Below are 14,651 nucleotides of genomic sequence, written 5' to 3' on the forward strand. Positions count from 1 at the left end.
GAATCCTCCCACTGCCACCTCTGACCAAATTTAATTGACATGGTGGTAAAAATGCTGGATGCCCCCAGAGCATTGTCTACACTAGGGCCCTTATCGGAACTGGTGTTGCTGAACTGAGATGGTGTCAGCAGAAGTGTGTATTCTAAAATTCCCTGGTGTAGATGTGACAGCTGCCATCTTGGCTGACACACCAGGGACTTAACCAGAGCTAAAAGCAGGCGCTGCTGTAGCTTGAGCTAAAGAGCCAAGTTTTCCCAAGCTGTGGCTGCAACAGGTTCCTATCCTCTGATCAGTGTGACCAAGAAGGGCAGGCCTCACAAGAGGACCTGAAGTGTTTTGAAACCTGCCAGGCTCTCTATGTGGAAGATGGGTGACACCTGGTAGCTAAGCCTGAATATAAACTGCCTGTTTTTTTAAGATGCGTCTTCTCTGTGCAGAGCTTTTGTTCTGACTAAATAGTACTTTGCTTTATGAAAGCTGGCTGGTCGCTGATGAACCTTGTCCTTGCCTCTGAGAGAGCAGGACTGCAGGTGCTGAACTCAAGTCAGTTCTGCTGAGGTGATCACAGTGAATTGCAGAAATCTGCAGCCTAAGTCTGAAGGGAGAGGATAGTGAGATCCTGCCCCAAGAAAGTTGACCACCAGAGGCCCGAAACTTGGGTGGGATCCCTCAAGGCTGCCCATAAGAGGTCAGAGGTGCAGTTACCTTAGGAAATGTGACAGTCAGCACAGAGGGGGACCTGTAACGTGTACTGAGAAGTGGGTTCCATAGACAAAGCCCCTGGAAAGCTGCACATTAAGAGGTGCCACTCTTGGCTTCAGTTTGCTTTCCTCTGTGTGCTTTGATTTTGGCTAAATAGGTTAAGGACTGATTTCAGAAGTACTGAGCACCTACAACAAAACAGCTGAAGTCAACAGAAGCAGCAAAGATTCAGCACTTCTGACAGTCAGGTTTTAAATGACTTTGACTGCACAGGCAGTAATTCTAACCTGAAATGTCAAGGAAGCATGGTCCTCTAATTTTCATGGACGAGAACAGGTTGCATACATGCTTATAAATCATTTTCCTCTTGCCAAATTAGAGTCCCACATGAATTGGAATTATTCGATCTGTAATCTTCCCTTTATTATGACAACACTTTAATAAAACCCTTACCTCAGGAACCTTTGTAGTGATATTTGTTTCCTTGAATGTCGGGCTGTTATCATTCAAATTGCCAACTTTTACTACAACATTCACAGAATTGACCTGGTCGGGAGGTAGGAAGAGGGGAGAAAAATCACAAATAAAGTAAGACCGTTCGGAGCGGCACTGACTGGTAGGCATGAGCTGAGAAGACCGTGTGAGAATCAGAATTGGAACTGGACTACATGTGCATTTGGGCTGTAGGCTGAATGAAGGCCTGGGTTTGAATTTGGATATGATGGCACTGAAATCTCATGGACAGTGGGTTGGTTTTTTTTTGCTCTTTCCAGGAGAAGACAACATTTTAACCATGAGAATGAGCAGTTTCTCACAAGGGGTATGTGTTGTGAATAGTTAACATCCGAGCCAAGAATGGTGTCCTGTTTCTATCTAGCAATATGGCACCATATTAGAAATTATACTCACCTCGACACCCCCTTTCCAGCAAAGCAGGGTTACTAGTAATACATTTTCTGCCTGTGTTTTAAAAACATAAACAAAAAGTCTGTCATTTTAAAAACATCCATTGTGGCACCAACATTCTCAGGTGTGGCTCACTCCGGTCCTGACGCAACAAAGTAATTGAGCACATGCTTTTGTGCATTTTAAGCATGAGCTTAAATCCCTTTTACTTCAGTTGGGATTTAGGGACAAATCTCATTTGAAATCAATGGAATTTAAGTATATGCTTAAAATAAAGCTAGTGAATAAGTGCTTTGCTTCAGCTGTGTTTATACTTTTTTTTTTTTTTTTAAGATATTTTTCTTTCTTCCTTTTACAGGCCTTCAATTAGCTTCTGATCTCCGTTACACTGGTGTCAGTGTGAAATCATTCCATTGATTTCAGTGAAGTTACTCTAGATTTACATAGCTGCAGATAGGATTGGACACTTCCCCCCCATGCATGATGCTAGGGCTTGTCTACACTACCCGCCGGATCGGCGGGCAGTGATCGATCCAGCGGGGGTCGATTTATTGGGTCTAGTCTAGATGCGATAAATCGACCGCCGAGCGCTCTCCTGTTAATTCCGGTACTCTACCAGGGTGAGAGGCGCAGGCGGAGTTGACGGAAGAGCGTCAGCCGTCGACTCACTGCAGTGAAGACACCGCAGTAAATAGATCTAAGTATGTCAGCTTCAGCTACGTTATTCATGAGGCTGAAGTGGCGTAACTTAGATCGATTTTCCCCCTCCCCCTCCCAGTTTAGACCAGGCCAAAAGTGGGGCAGTGAGAGAGAGTTCTTTGATGCTGATGCTCAGCGAGGTTTCTGTTTATACAGATACCAATCAGTCCAGCTCCTTTCTTCATGGCTACATCTGTTCCCATAGCCAAAACCCTGTCTATCTGACTGCAGAATTAACATCCACCCTGCTATAGTGCCCCTTCATTGCTCCCGCATTACAGTGAGTCTGGCTGGAAAATCTGCAGCAGATCCAGGTAAATTAAACAGAGGTTAATATTGAACAGTGAGTACAATGTCCCCCACAGAGTCTGTTTTTACAGGAAATCTTTCATTGTTCGATATGCTGCAGATTTGTACATTGGGAAAAGCAGGACTGCATTGCAGAAACTATTGAGAGGGTGGGAAGGAGCTGGAGGCTTTTGTTGCTGGGGACAGTTTAGGATTGGCACATTTGCTGGCTATTAAAATAATCGGCAGTGAAATAGTTAACAACTCTGCCATTTAAATTGCTATTCAATTTCCAAATTAGAACTCCACTAAGGTGAACAGAATCATCTCGCAGCTCTAGACTGTTGTCATTTTGTGTATGTATGCGTACGATATTAAACCAGCCGTGGGGAGTATCCAAACTCCACTGAAATGCAGTTACAAGTCTCTGCTTTAAAACCTGCACCATATTCTCCAACACACCTTATGGACCCCTGGAATAGACTTCGTGGGTAGGGAACTTAAGAACAGGTATACTGGCCAGACCAGTGGTCCATCTAGATGAGTGGCCTGTCTTCTGACAACGACCTGTGTCATATGCTTCAGAGGGAATGAACAGAAAGGGCAGTTATTCAGTCCCAGCTTCTGCAAGTTACAGGTTTAGGGACACCCAGAGCATGAGGTTGCTTCCTTGACCATCTTGGCTAATGGACATTGATGGACCTATCCTCCATGAACATATTTAATTCTTTTTTGAACCCATTTGTACATTTGGCCTTCGCAAAATCCTCTGGCAAGGAGTTCCAAAAGCTGATTGTGCATTGTATGAAGAAGTACTTCTTTGTTTAAAACCTGATGCCAATTAATTTCATTGGGTGACTCCTGGTTCTTGTGTTATGTGAAGGAGTAAATAACACTTTTTTTTCTCCACACCAGTCACGATTTTATAGACCTCTATCATATCCCCCCTTAGTCGTCTCTTTTCTAAACTGAACAGTTCCAGTCTATTTAATGGCTCCTCATACTGAAGCTGTTCCATCCCCCTAATCACTTTTGTTGCCCTTCGCTGTACTTTTTACAACTCTAATATATCTTTTTGAGATGGGGTGGGTGAACAGAACTGAATGCAGTATTCAAGGTGTCGGTGTACCATGGATTTATACAGTGGCATTATGATATTTTCTGTCTTATTATCTCTGCACCTGTCGGCTTTCCCCCAGCGTTCCCTTGAAAAAGAGAGAGTTGGTGGGGGCAGAAAAGGTTGAATTTACGCGTACAAGTTCCCTGTTCAGGATACCGAACATCAGTAAAATGGAAAAGGTGACGCCATTTTACAAGCCAGCTGTGCTGTGACTGTCAGAGGTATTAGATCATGTCCCTTTCACGTGACCTGTACTCTATGAAGAGTGTTTTACAGTATTAACTCATCTGCTAATTGTCTCTTTTTTTCCAAATAAAAACTTACCTCATAATCCAAGGACTTGGTTAGACTCAATTCTCTGCCAATAATGGTAAACGATCCGGAGTCGGGTGAGTTCTCAATTGTAACTGTGACACCAGGCTGCATTGTAATGGTGGTAACAATAGCCCCCAGCTGATTATTCTCATCTATTGTTGGGTTCTCATTTTCTACAGAACATTCTGGAAAAAGCACACAATCATTTGTATCAGCGTTGGCACAAAATTGTCAGCCAGTTCTCTTTGGATATTGGAACAGTCAGACTGGATCAGACCCATGGTCCAGCTAGGTCAGTACCCTGTTGCTGGCAGTGGCTAGCACCAGCTGCTTCAGAGGAAGGTGCGAGACACCCTGCAATAGGCTGTTATGGAATAATCTGCTCATGGGGAAAATTTCCTCCGTGCTCGTAGGACTCAACAGATGCGGACTTACCTGTGGTGCTCTGTGCAAGAACTTGTGTTAAGGGCAGCAGCAGAAGGAGTGCAACAGCAGGGAACTGATTAGAAACCGCCATGCAGGAAGCAGAAGGAAGCCCACGTCTTTGGACAAATCTAATCCACCACTTTTTTTCTCTGTATTGTCACTGAAGCGTGCTCACCCATTCGCTGCCCCAGGAAGAAAAGAACACTGCATGTCTGGAGCAGACTCCCACCTTCGGCACTTCAACCTTTGCCTCCCCGCTTTATTGTTTAACTTATTTATGACTCATTTACTGGTTCCTGTTTTCAGAATGCGATAAGCTGTGAATTCCACATTCTTCTTGGCTCTGGATCTCTGGATTTTTAACTGCGTTAGGATTTGGTGTTGAATACCCCCAAATAAATATAGTGGAGGGGGGGTGGACGTTGGCACCTGTTACGTTGTCTGTCTCCTCCAGTGCTCCTCAGTGGCAGGTGTGATTGTAATCACAGAGTGCATGCTAGAGTGTTTTACTGAGCCAATGATTTGGAGCAAGGCTGCACTTCAGATGTACCATAGAGACTCTCTGCTTCATGGTAGGGTCACCAGATGACCTGTTTTTTTAAAGGGACAGTCCCTTTTTTGGGGGACTTTTTCTTACATAGGTGCCTATTAGCCCTCACCCCCATCCTGTTTTTTCACAGTTGCTATCTGGTCACCCTACTTCATGGGGATGTTTCATGGTAGAAATAATATGGGCTTAAGCAAACCTTCCGTGTCAGATCTCGACTCACTACTGGCCAGTACTGTCCTATGCAGCCCACATCAGGTCTATGCTCAGCTCCATAGCAAGCCGTGTTCTCCAGCACATTCTCTATGTTCTCCTCCTGCTTCTCGTTACAATGTGTTGCATAGCTCTCTGGGATGTTTAACTACAGTGAAAGATCTTGGTAGTGCAATGGACTGGGAGCTAGAACTCCTGCTTTGTTTGGACCAGCAGGAAGCCTCTGTTCTCCTACTAGCTCTACTGCTTCTTTCTTTGGTGGCCTGGAGCAAATCAGGTCCTCTGTCCCCCGTCCCCCCCCCCCCCCATTTGTAAAATGTTGATAAAACTTCTCTACCTCAGAGGGATGTTAGAAGGCCTAAATTTTCAAAAGCGACAAGTATATTTTGCAAAAAGAAGAGGAGGACTTGTGGCACCTTAGAGACTAACTAATTTATTTGAGCATGAGCTTTCATGAGCTATGAAGTGAGCTGTAGCTCACGAAAGCTCATGCTCAAATAAATTGGTTAGTCTCTAAGGTGCCACAAGTCCTCCTTTTCTTTTTGCAAATACAGACTAACACGGCTGTTACTCTGAAACCAAGTATTTTTTGGCTGCCCGACCTGAGACACCTTTGAGGGAGGCTGATTTTCAGAGGGCCGGTGCTTAGCACTTTATGAAAATCCACGCTCTTTAAACTGTTTCAAGCTGGGTGCCCAGAATTGCCGATCACTTTTGCAAATGCTGCAGGCTGCCATATCTGCAAAGTATTTTGCCATCCTGGGCTGAAAGGCACTGGAGCAGTCAGAGTATTCGAATTCTATCATAGAACGTTTCCCTTTGTCTCTCTATAAAACTACTGGAGCGTGAATAGGTCAGTCGATTCCCATATGATCATGCACCATGTCAGAGCCTAACAAGTGATGGAGTTACTAACAAGGATGCTAGTTAGTGAGAAGATTGCACAATAGAGGAATATGTGCTTTAAAATGTCATTTGTGTAAAGAGGCTCGCGCTGCATTATGGTAACACCCTGTTAAATAGAGACCTGATATTACTGTATGATGTTTCTCTGAACAAAAACTCACTGTTGTAATCATTATTGTTTTGTCTCTTATATTTACTTGGCAAAGATTTGTAAACCTAAAACTTTCTAAATAGGTTTTAAAAAAATCTTATTAAAAGGATCATTGAAGTGAAAGGGTGAATGACTGGAGGCTGTAACAGAAGAATGCATGGACTATTGATTTACTGCAGTGGTTCTCAACCAGAGGTATGTGTACCCCTGGCAGAATGCAGAGGTTTTCCAGGGGGTACATCAACTCATCTAGATATTTGCCCAATTTTACTACAGGCTACATAAAAAGCACTAGCAAAGCTAAAATTTCATACTGACAATGACTTGTTTATACTGCTCTATGTACTATACACTGAAATGTAAGTACAATATTTATATTCTAAATGATTTATTTTATAATTATATTGTAAAAATGAGAAAGTCAACAATTTTTCAGTAATAGTGTGCTGTGACACTTTTGTATTTTTGTGTCTGATTTTGTAAGCAAGTAGTTTTTAAGTGAGATGTAACTTGGGGGTTCACAAGACAAATCAGACTCCTGAAAGGGGTACGTTAGTCTGGAAAGGTTGAGAGCCACTGATTTTACTGCGCTTGAAGAGGAGGACTGGTCTTGTGGCGAAAGCATTGAACTGGGAAAATGAGAGAGGATGGCTCTCTGTTTTAAGGCCCTGGACTGGCACTCAGGAAATCAGGGTTTAACTCCCGGCTCTATCAGAGTCCCTGGGTGATCCTGAGCAAGTCACTTAAACTCTCTGTGCCTCAGTTCTCCATCTGTAAAATGGGGATAATAAACCTTTCTTTGTCATGTCTATTTAAATTGTAAGCTCCTGAGGGTAGGGACTGTCTTTTACTATGTGTATGTACAGCACCTAGCACATTGAGGCCCTCATTGCAGGCCTGGTCTACCCTAAAAAGTTAGGTCGACCCAGCTACATCACTCAGGTGTGAAAAATCCACACTCCTGAGTGACGTAGTTAAGCCAACCTAACCCCGGGTGTAGACAATCTTCTGTCAACTTCTCGCGGAGGCGGATTACCTATGCCAATGAGAGAAGCTCTCCTGTCAGCGTAGGTAGTGTCTACATTGAAGTGCTACAGCAGTCCAGCTGCAGCATTTCAAGTACAAGCCCTCAGGTGAAATCTTGAGGTACTACCATAATACAAATAAAACAACTTCTAACTTGCCTTCCCTGCCTTTCCTTTGGATTTTCATCTGACTGCTTGTGACATTACCAGGGTACAATCTGGACTCAATTCTCCAGCCTGGGATGCCTTTTACACTGCTTTGCTGTGAGAGCAAACACTGCTGGTCAGCTCACACACAGCCTCCAGCATGTAAATTAAGCCCAGCTATTCTGTATGAGTGCTATGGCCAGCTATTCATGAATTACACTCAAGCAACACCAGAAAATTCCCAGCCCCAGACGTTCTCCCAGAAATGTGCATTTTGTACAGCCCAGCCCTCTCCTGGACAACACACGCTCATATAAATCTATCATTTCATTAATAGAAAATGATATGCACAAATTCTGTTCTCAAATGGGATTTCCCCAAACACTTCAGTCCAAACACACCAGTTTAGATAAAATAATAAAGCAAATTTATTTACTACAGACAGATTTTAAGTGGTTACAAGTAATGAGGCATATAAGTCAGAATTGGTTACAAAGAAATTAAAGGTAATACCTAACTTAACAAGCTAAGTGAATTCAAAGCAAAAGGTCTCTCAGCACATCCTTCAGCTGTCTTACTGGCTGAATTCATTTCAGACAGGATCCCTCCCTCAGTCCAAAGCTGTTACGTTGTTCCCTAGATGTTGTGGTTGCTGAGGATGGAGAGAAAGGGAGGAATATTTTGGGGGCACCTGTTCCCCATTCTTATTCCCTTCTTTGAGAAGCATCTCCAGCTGGGGTTTAGGAGACAAAGTGTAAATTTCTCACTCACACCGTTTTTCCTGCCAAAGAATGGCCACTTAACCAGGTGATGGTCCATTTGATTTTGTTGATACCTGGCTGAGGCATCAGTTTGCCTTTTTCTCTGAGGAACTGGGTTTGTGTCTGCTTCCCCAGATTTGGAATATGTCTCAGTAATGTCATACAGTAGAATTTTTTATAACTTTACATACAATGTTGCCACACTTATTTTACCAGGGCAATAATGACCAGTTACTTCTCTGTTTTCAAATGATACCTCACAAGGCATACTTTGTACAAAATTCACCATAGTCTTGTAATTGCGGTTACAGACCGTCATACTGCACATGGCAAAGCTTTCCTAAGAGGAATTTTACAGCAGTTTTTTGTGGCTTGGCCTTGAAGATAAGCAAAGATTTTTATTATCACTTGATGATAACCTGTCTTTTCATTCCCTTTGAGGCACCTGCCATTGGTCACCATCAGAGGACAGGATACTGGGCTTGATGGACCTTTGGTCTGACCCAGTATGGCCATTCTTATGTTCTTATTATACCCAGTATCTTGCACTCTCATGACAAGCCATTGTCCTCAAGCTTTAATTCATTTTGATGTTTCTTTGTGTGGCACACGTTGGCTAAAGATGTTTAAAAGGTTTGATTGCTGTAGTGAGCCAGCCACGAAGCAGACTGGATTCTTTGTGTAATGCAAGGTCATTACTTAACGAGACAAGGCTGCCACTTTCAGGATAGAAGTCTTGAGGGCTGCAGAGAATATGGTGGCTTTTGTTAGTAGGGTATGATTCACTTATGAGAATCATTAATAGAAAAAAATTTACTGAGAATGAGACTAGATGAGTGTGAAAATAGGTTTAATCTCCGTAACAGAATGGTGAGGTAACTAAGTACCTTACAAAGCAAGGAACTTGAGAGCTGGCTGTGAAATGGTTGATGGATAATTTGAAGCTTGTTACTTTCCTGACTCTTTGCAATTTGTATTTTAGGATGATATCTGTGACTAGGGACATAATAATCGTTCTCTGCAATCAGTGTCCCATTGTGCTGGGCAACGTGCATACACACACAATGACGTACTTTCAGGGCCAGATTAACCTTTTGTGGGCCCCGGCACCTGGACTGGGGCCCCGCCCCCACACTCCACCTGCGTTCTGCCCTGAGGCCCCATCCCCACTCGGCCTCTTCCCCCAAGGCCCCGCCCAGCACTTGCAGGGTGGGAGGGGGCGGAAAGGAGTGAGCAGTGGGTGTGGCCTTGGGGGGAAGAGGCTGAGCAGGGGCAGGGCCCTGGGGCAGAGCAGGAGGTGGGGTCACAATCTGGGTGCCTGGGCCCTGTCTGAGTGTGGGCCTGGCACCATTGTAAACCCGGTACTGGATACTCTGACCTGAAGAGTTCATGTTCTAAACAAAGTGGGAGAAAGGGAGGATTATCTTCCCCTATTAAACCTGGGGAAATAAGGTGCAGAGATGAGGTGTGGGGGCTGGTTGAAAATCTTTGTCTCAATACACTTTTTCCATGGAAAACGGGGATTTTGATTAAACAAAACCTTTGGAAAGTGGCTGCTTTCTCCAAATTTGATTTTTTGATAAAAAGCAAAAAAAAAAAAAATGTTTTCAGCACTTTTGTGGTTTTATGGAAATTTTGAAACTTTCAGCTAAAATTTGAACAAAAACTTCTTGTTTTCATCAGTCTTCCAGGGGGTGGGAACTCATTTTCCAATGACTTCTAAGGGTCTGTCTTCACAGAGAGTTAACCAGGCCTCTTACTTGGGTGTCACCCTTAACCTGTCTCCCTTCCACACACACAGCGCACACTGGAGTTTAGTGGTGCTTTCAGCCCAGACTGGCTGACTTGCCTAAGGCTTTAGGCTAAAACCTGAGTGCTGCTTTACCTCTGGCTGGTAACACTGCCCACACTGCAGTGAGGATAATCCGCAGGCTAAATCCCTGAGTGCTGATAGTCCTCCGGAGCCTTCCCACAATTCCTCCCCACCGTGTCCCCAAAGGACGAACTCTCTCCTACAATTCACTGGGGAAGAATCAGAGTGGATCAGTTTACTGCAGCGCAGAGAACTATGGGATGTGTCCCCAGAAACCATAGTGACATGTGGGTGGGCACAGCACCAGTCCGGGCACGGTAGCTTGGGTAGGGGTTTGCAGTGGGGCTGCTTAAGCTTGGGTAGCAAAGACAGACCCTTAAGTGACCTCCCCAAGGTCATACAAGTAGTCTGTGAGGTGAACCCAGGTTTGACTAAGGAGAGTATACGCTGTACTAAAACAATCAGTTTAGCCAATCTGAACAAAATCCAATCACTTTCACAAGCGGTGGACTTTCTTCTTGCTGAAAAGACCAGGATCTCTGCAGACTTCGCTCCCCACCCCCCCTTTTGATTTGGCTTGGTTTGGTTTGGTTTTGCTCTTGGCTTTGTGAGATTACATTTTACCATGTCTTTTACCTGCAATGATTGTGTCATTTCTTATTTCTGCTGTGGAGTTGGAAAGCAATTTCTCATAATGGGGTTTTAAATACAGAAGGGAGTGTAAGAAATCTAATCTGAAACGCTCCTCTCGATATTCACCCCACTTGGCAAACCTTATGGGCATTCTTCTGTTTTGAGGATTATTTTCAGGGGGGAAGGCTGAATAACACATGCTTTTTTGCTTTGTGTTTTGCATGGAGTGCTCTGCTCCTTTACATGCTGCTACTAGTGATTTCCAATCTAACAACAATTCTGAAGCTGTTATTTGCTTCTACCATCTTAGTCCTTGTTCTCCTGCTTGGCAATATAACAGCACACCATTTTTTACATCATTTTTCTTTCTTTTCCTCCGTCTCTTAGGTGCCTGCATCATCCAAAACTCAGCTTGTCTTCTGGTGGGAGACAGAGTCATATAAAGAGGAATGTAACTTTGTTCCCTTTGAAATGGGTGCAGAATAACAATGCCTTGTATTCACTGCTGTTCAGCTGGGCCAAAAATGTTCAAACCTGGGGACCTAAAGTTAGGCCTTGTCTACACTTGGGGATAACCCTGATTCGTATATCAGTAGCTAGCACTAGTGCTGACCCCTAAGTGTAGATCTAATCAGGATAATCCTTGTAATCAGGGTAAACTCTAATAAGCGCAGCAGGTCCAAACCCCAGCTACACTGAGGCACCTTCCTCACCAGGCATGTAATCATATCTTAACTTTGCCTTTTAGCCGTTGAGTTAGCTGGCACAGTGCTGAGTGGCCAGGTTAGGGCAGTGCAAGTCCCATTCAGCATCATGTCTGGCTGGCACAAAGCAGAATGTGACTTAACTGACTGATTACTGCAGACAAGGGCAAGGTTAGCATTGTGCCAGCTAACTCAATTGTTAAAGCATGTTTAAACATGATTACATTTCCTAGTGAAAACAAATTCTTAGGGGTTAACACTAGAACAATTGCTGGACTCTCGCTGAATTGAGGCTATGTTTGAATATAGGCAAGATTTGAAGAGTCCAATTCCATGTATTAGGCACTTAATTAAACATATAGGGCTGAATTTCAATGGGATTTGGGCACCTAATTCACTTAAACTGCTCTGAAAATCCCAATCAAGGTGCTATCAAAGCCAGGTTTGAAAATTTTAGCCATGCTGCTTTTAGTGGTTTAATCACATAAAAATTCTTCCAAATACTCCTTTGAGATTTTTCTAATGTTTTTGTAATAGAAAGTTACAACAGCATGGTTTCCCACATGCTGCAATAAATGGAAGCTGGCCTGTGAGATGTGGAAATGGTTCTTTAAGTGCTTGTTAGCCGATGGCCAGGGATGTTTGGTGAGGTGCCAGCTATGCCCGTTTTATACCATCCGTGACTTTAACCGCTAGGACGCACTGTCCCTTTGCGGCGGGCAGCCCGGGCTAGGCTGACGGATGCCCCAAGGTCCTAACCACCCGTGACTTTAACTGCTAGAGCTCAGAGCTCCTTCGCAGCGGGCAGTCAACACTGACTGACAGGTGCCCCAATGGCAGCACTAAGAGCCTCTCCACACCCGTGACTTTAACTGCTAGAGCTCAGAGCTCCTTCGCAGCGGGCAGTCAGGATTGGGGCACCTGTCAGTCAAGAGTTTGCCCCGTGGAGGCGGCACAACTCAACGCTAGGCTCTTAGTACTCTCACCTAATGGCCAGGCTTTATAGCCAAAACGGCTGAGGTTCTTTAATTGTGTTGGCTGCTTTACAGTAAACCAGAGAAACAAGTCAGGCTTATGCACAAATGGTTACCAAAATTTATTAAACTAGATTCTAATCATGTGGTTACAAAATTGCTAGTGCCTACTTATTTAAATGTAGAGATGTTACACACACAAACAAGTTACAAAACTGAAGCTACAATCCCAAAGAAAGAAAACAAAATATAGAGCTCTATTTCAAAATATGTGCACACTAAAGATAGGAGATCAGGTGTGGGTGCTTCTTACCCTCCTTGCATCTCTCGATTCCAGCGGTGCCAAGCCAGGATCGGTCACTCAATTCCGCGGAAAGACGAATAAGGGACAAGGCTTAGGGACCCTCTTAGCTGCAGAAGCCTTGGGAGGCTGTCACTTATCTGACCAGCAGATAGATAGTGAAAAGCACTCCAAAAATCATGGTGCTGTAGGTCCCCTACTTATACCTCTGTACTCCTTTATTCTCTTTCTCCTTTCTTATGCCAAATTGGGGCTGGTCTGTCTGGGCGACGCCAGCTCTCGCAAGAGTAGTTCACACTTGCAAGGGAGAGAAACAATAAGTTTCGACTACCAGACATTCCTTTTATTAGGGTAAATATTTTCCCACCTAGGATGTTGGTGTGTGTGCATCATGCTATTTAGTAGGGGCTAAGAGCCATGTCTGTCACAGCGCCTCTGCCTGCTGTGAGCCTAATCGTTGTATATGTTCCCAGAGGCACATTGTAGCAGCACACCTGTGCTTTTCACAGCTTCAAAGGCTGTGCTGCTATTTATGTTAAGTGCCCTGTTTTGGCTTCCGCAATGCTGGTCTGAGGGGTGGGGGCTGGCTGTCTGGCTACATTCCACCCCCTGATGCACCACACTACATCCCAGATTGCAAGGTGGCGGTGATGCCAGCACCTCTTGCCCTCCTTGGGGAAATCTAGAAATACCCAACAACCAAATTAGAGGATGAGGGTTCGCGGAATTGGTTAGGATCCCTTTTTAGCTCTAGGTATCTGATTTGTGTGGAGGAAAGAGCAGTTTGAATCAAACGCTTCATAATACATAAAGTTACACAAAAAACAATTACAATAATTAAAATGGTTAAAACAGTATTTACAACCGAATGTAAAAACGGGGAGAGGGAAAATCCCAAGTGTTGAGCTAACCATTGCATCCATGAGGTTTGTCCATTCTCAGCCACTGCATGTAAAATTTTAACTGCACCTTTAATAGCAACCACATCTTGCTCTATTTGCCCTGAATGATTTACATAAACTTCTTTAGATGATCCCGTTACATATTTCACAGGCCGTCCCCAAACAGTGCGATGCCATTGTCCCATCTCCCCCAAGTCAATGCGAGGGTTGTTGGTGTACCATGTTGCTCCCCACTGAAAGATGTCGCTTTTGTTCCACCAATCATTTAGGCTGAGTGGTACAAATTCAATTCCCAGTCCATTGGTTGAATTTTAGCAAGGTGCACATCCAGCAATTTGTAGCACCAGCAGCTGAGGCGATGGTTTGGATTGCTCCCCGAAGAGGATGTTCTGGTATTGCCAAGGTGACTGGAGCCAACAGAAGGATCATGAGGGCTTGCAGGAACATATCTCTGGTGGGTCGTGTTCTAGCTAAAAAACTTATTTTAAAACCAAAAGCAAAAATTACACCTGCTATTATAAGTAATGGCAAATATATCAACAGTCCATAGTAGTCTCTAGTGATCAAACAGGTCTGCTGCATGGTCCATTTTGCTGACAGGTTAGCTGGCAGGTTGCTCGGAACCATGGGACCATTCCTGCAATAAATCACATGGTCAGCCGGTCTTGGATGCGATCCAAGCCTCTGTAATGGTTATTAGCCTTTTATCAGCATTTAAGGCACTCCATACACCTTTCTCTTTATAGGCGTGCAAAACGCAGGTAAAGGTTCCCAGGGCTGGGTGTTTAATCATAACAGTGTCTCCGGGAGCATACTTGGAACTGTGCAGTGGTGTTCTGGCAGGGGAGATAGCTTTCCCTGTAGGGAAGAATCCCCTGCTGATTGGACTTCCTGTAGGAGTCTGTCTGTTGTTTAATCTCTGCACCACTTCGTCCAGTCTGTCTCCCCATGTGCCATCAGTAGGCTTCAAGTGATTCTTTAGCAACCCATTCCAGCGCTCGACCATGCCATTAGATTGAGGTCGATATGGAAGGTGGAAGGTCCATTGGACTCCATGGTTAAGGGTCCATTCCCTTACAAGTTTATTCTTAAAATGCGAACCATTATCTGATTGGATT

General features: G+C 44.1%; 1 protein-coding gene across 3 annotated transcripts in view; it reads right to left on the reverse strand.

The window, feature by feature from the left end:
- The window catches only part of CDHR5 (cadherin related family member 5), a 52,533-nt gene extending 47,699 nt beyond the window's left edge, over positions 1-4,834 (reverse strand). The window contains exons 1-4 of one of the 3 annotated variants that reach the window (XM_074954758.1): positions 4,466-4,834; positions 4,040-4,215; positions 1,612-1,662; positions 1,156-1,248 (exon numbers count right to left, since the gene is read on the reverse strand). In XM_074954758.1, the coding sequence (XP_074810859.1) occupies positions 1,156-1,248; positions 1,612-1,662; positions 4,040-4,215; positions 4,466-4,547 (402 nt within the window). In that variant the 5' untranslated portion in view covers positions 4,548-4,834. The remainder of the gene's footprint in view (positions 1-1,155; positions 1,249-1,611; positions 1,663-4,039; positions 4,216-4,465) is intronic. The other 2 variants (XM_074954755.1, XM_074954757.1) reach the window with 2 other exon arrangements.
- Positions 4,835-14,651: the final 9,817 nt, after the last annotated feature.

This window comes from Natator depressus, chromosome 6 (assembly GCF_965152275.1).
Source record: "Natator depressus isolate rNatDep1 chromosome 6, rNatDep2.hap1, whole genome shotgun sequence".
NCBI lineage: Eukaryota > Metazoa > Chordata > Testudines > Cheloniidae > Natator > Natator depressus.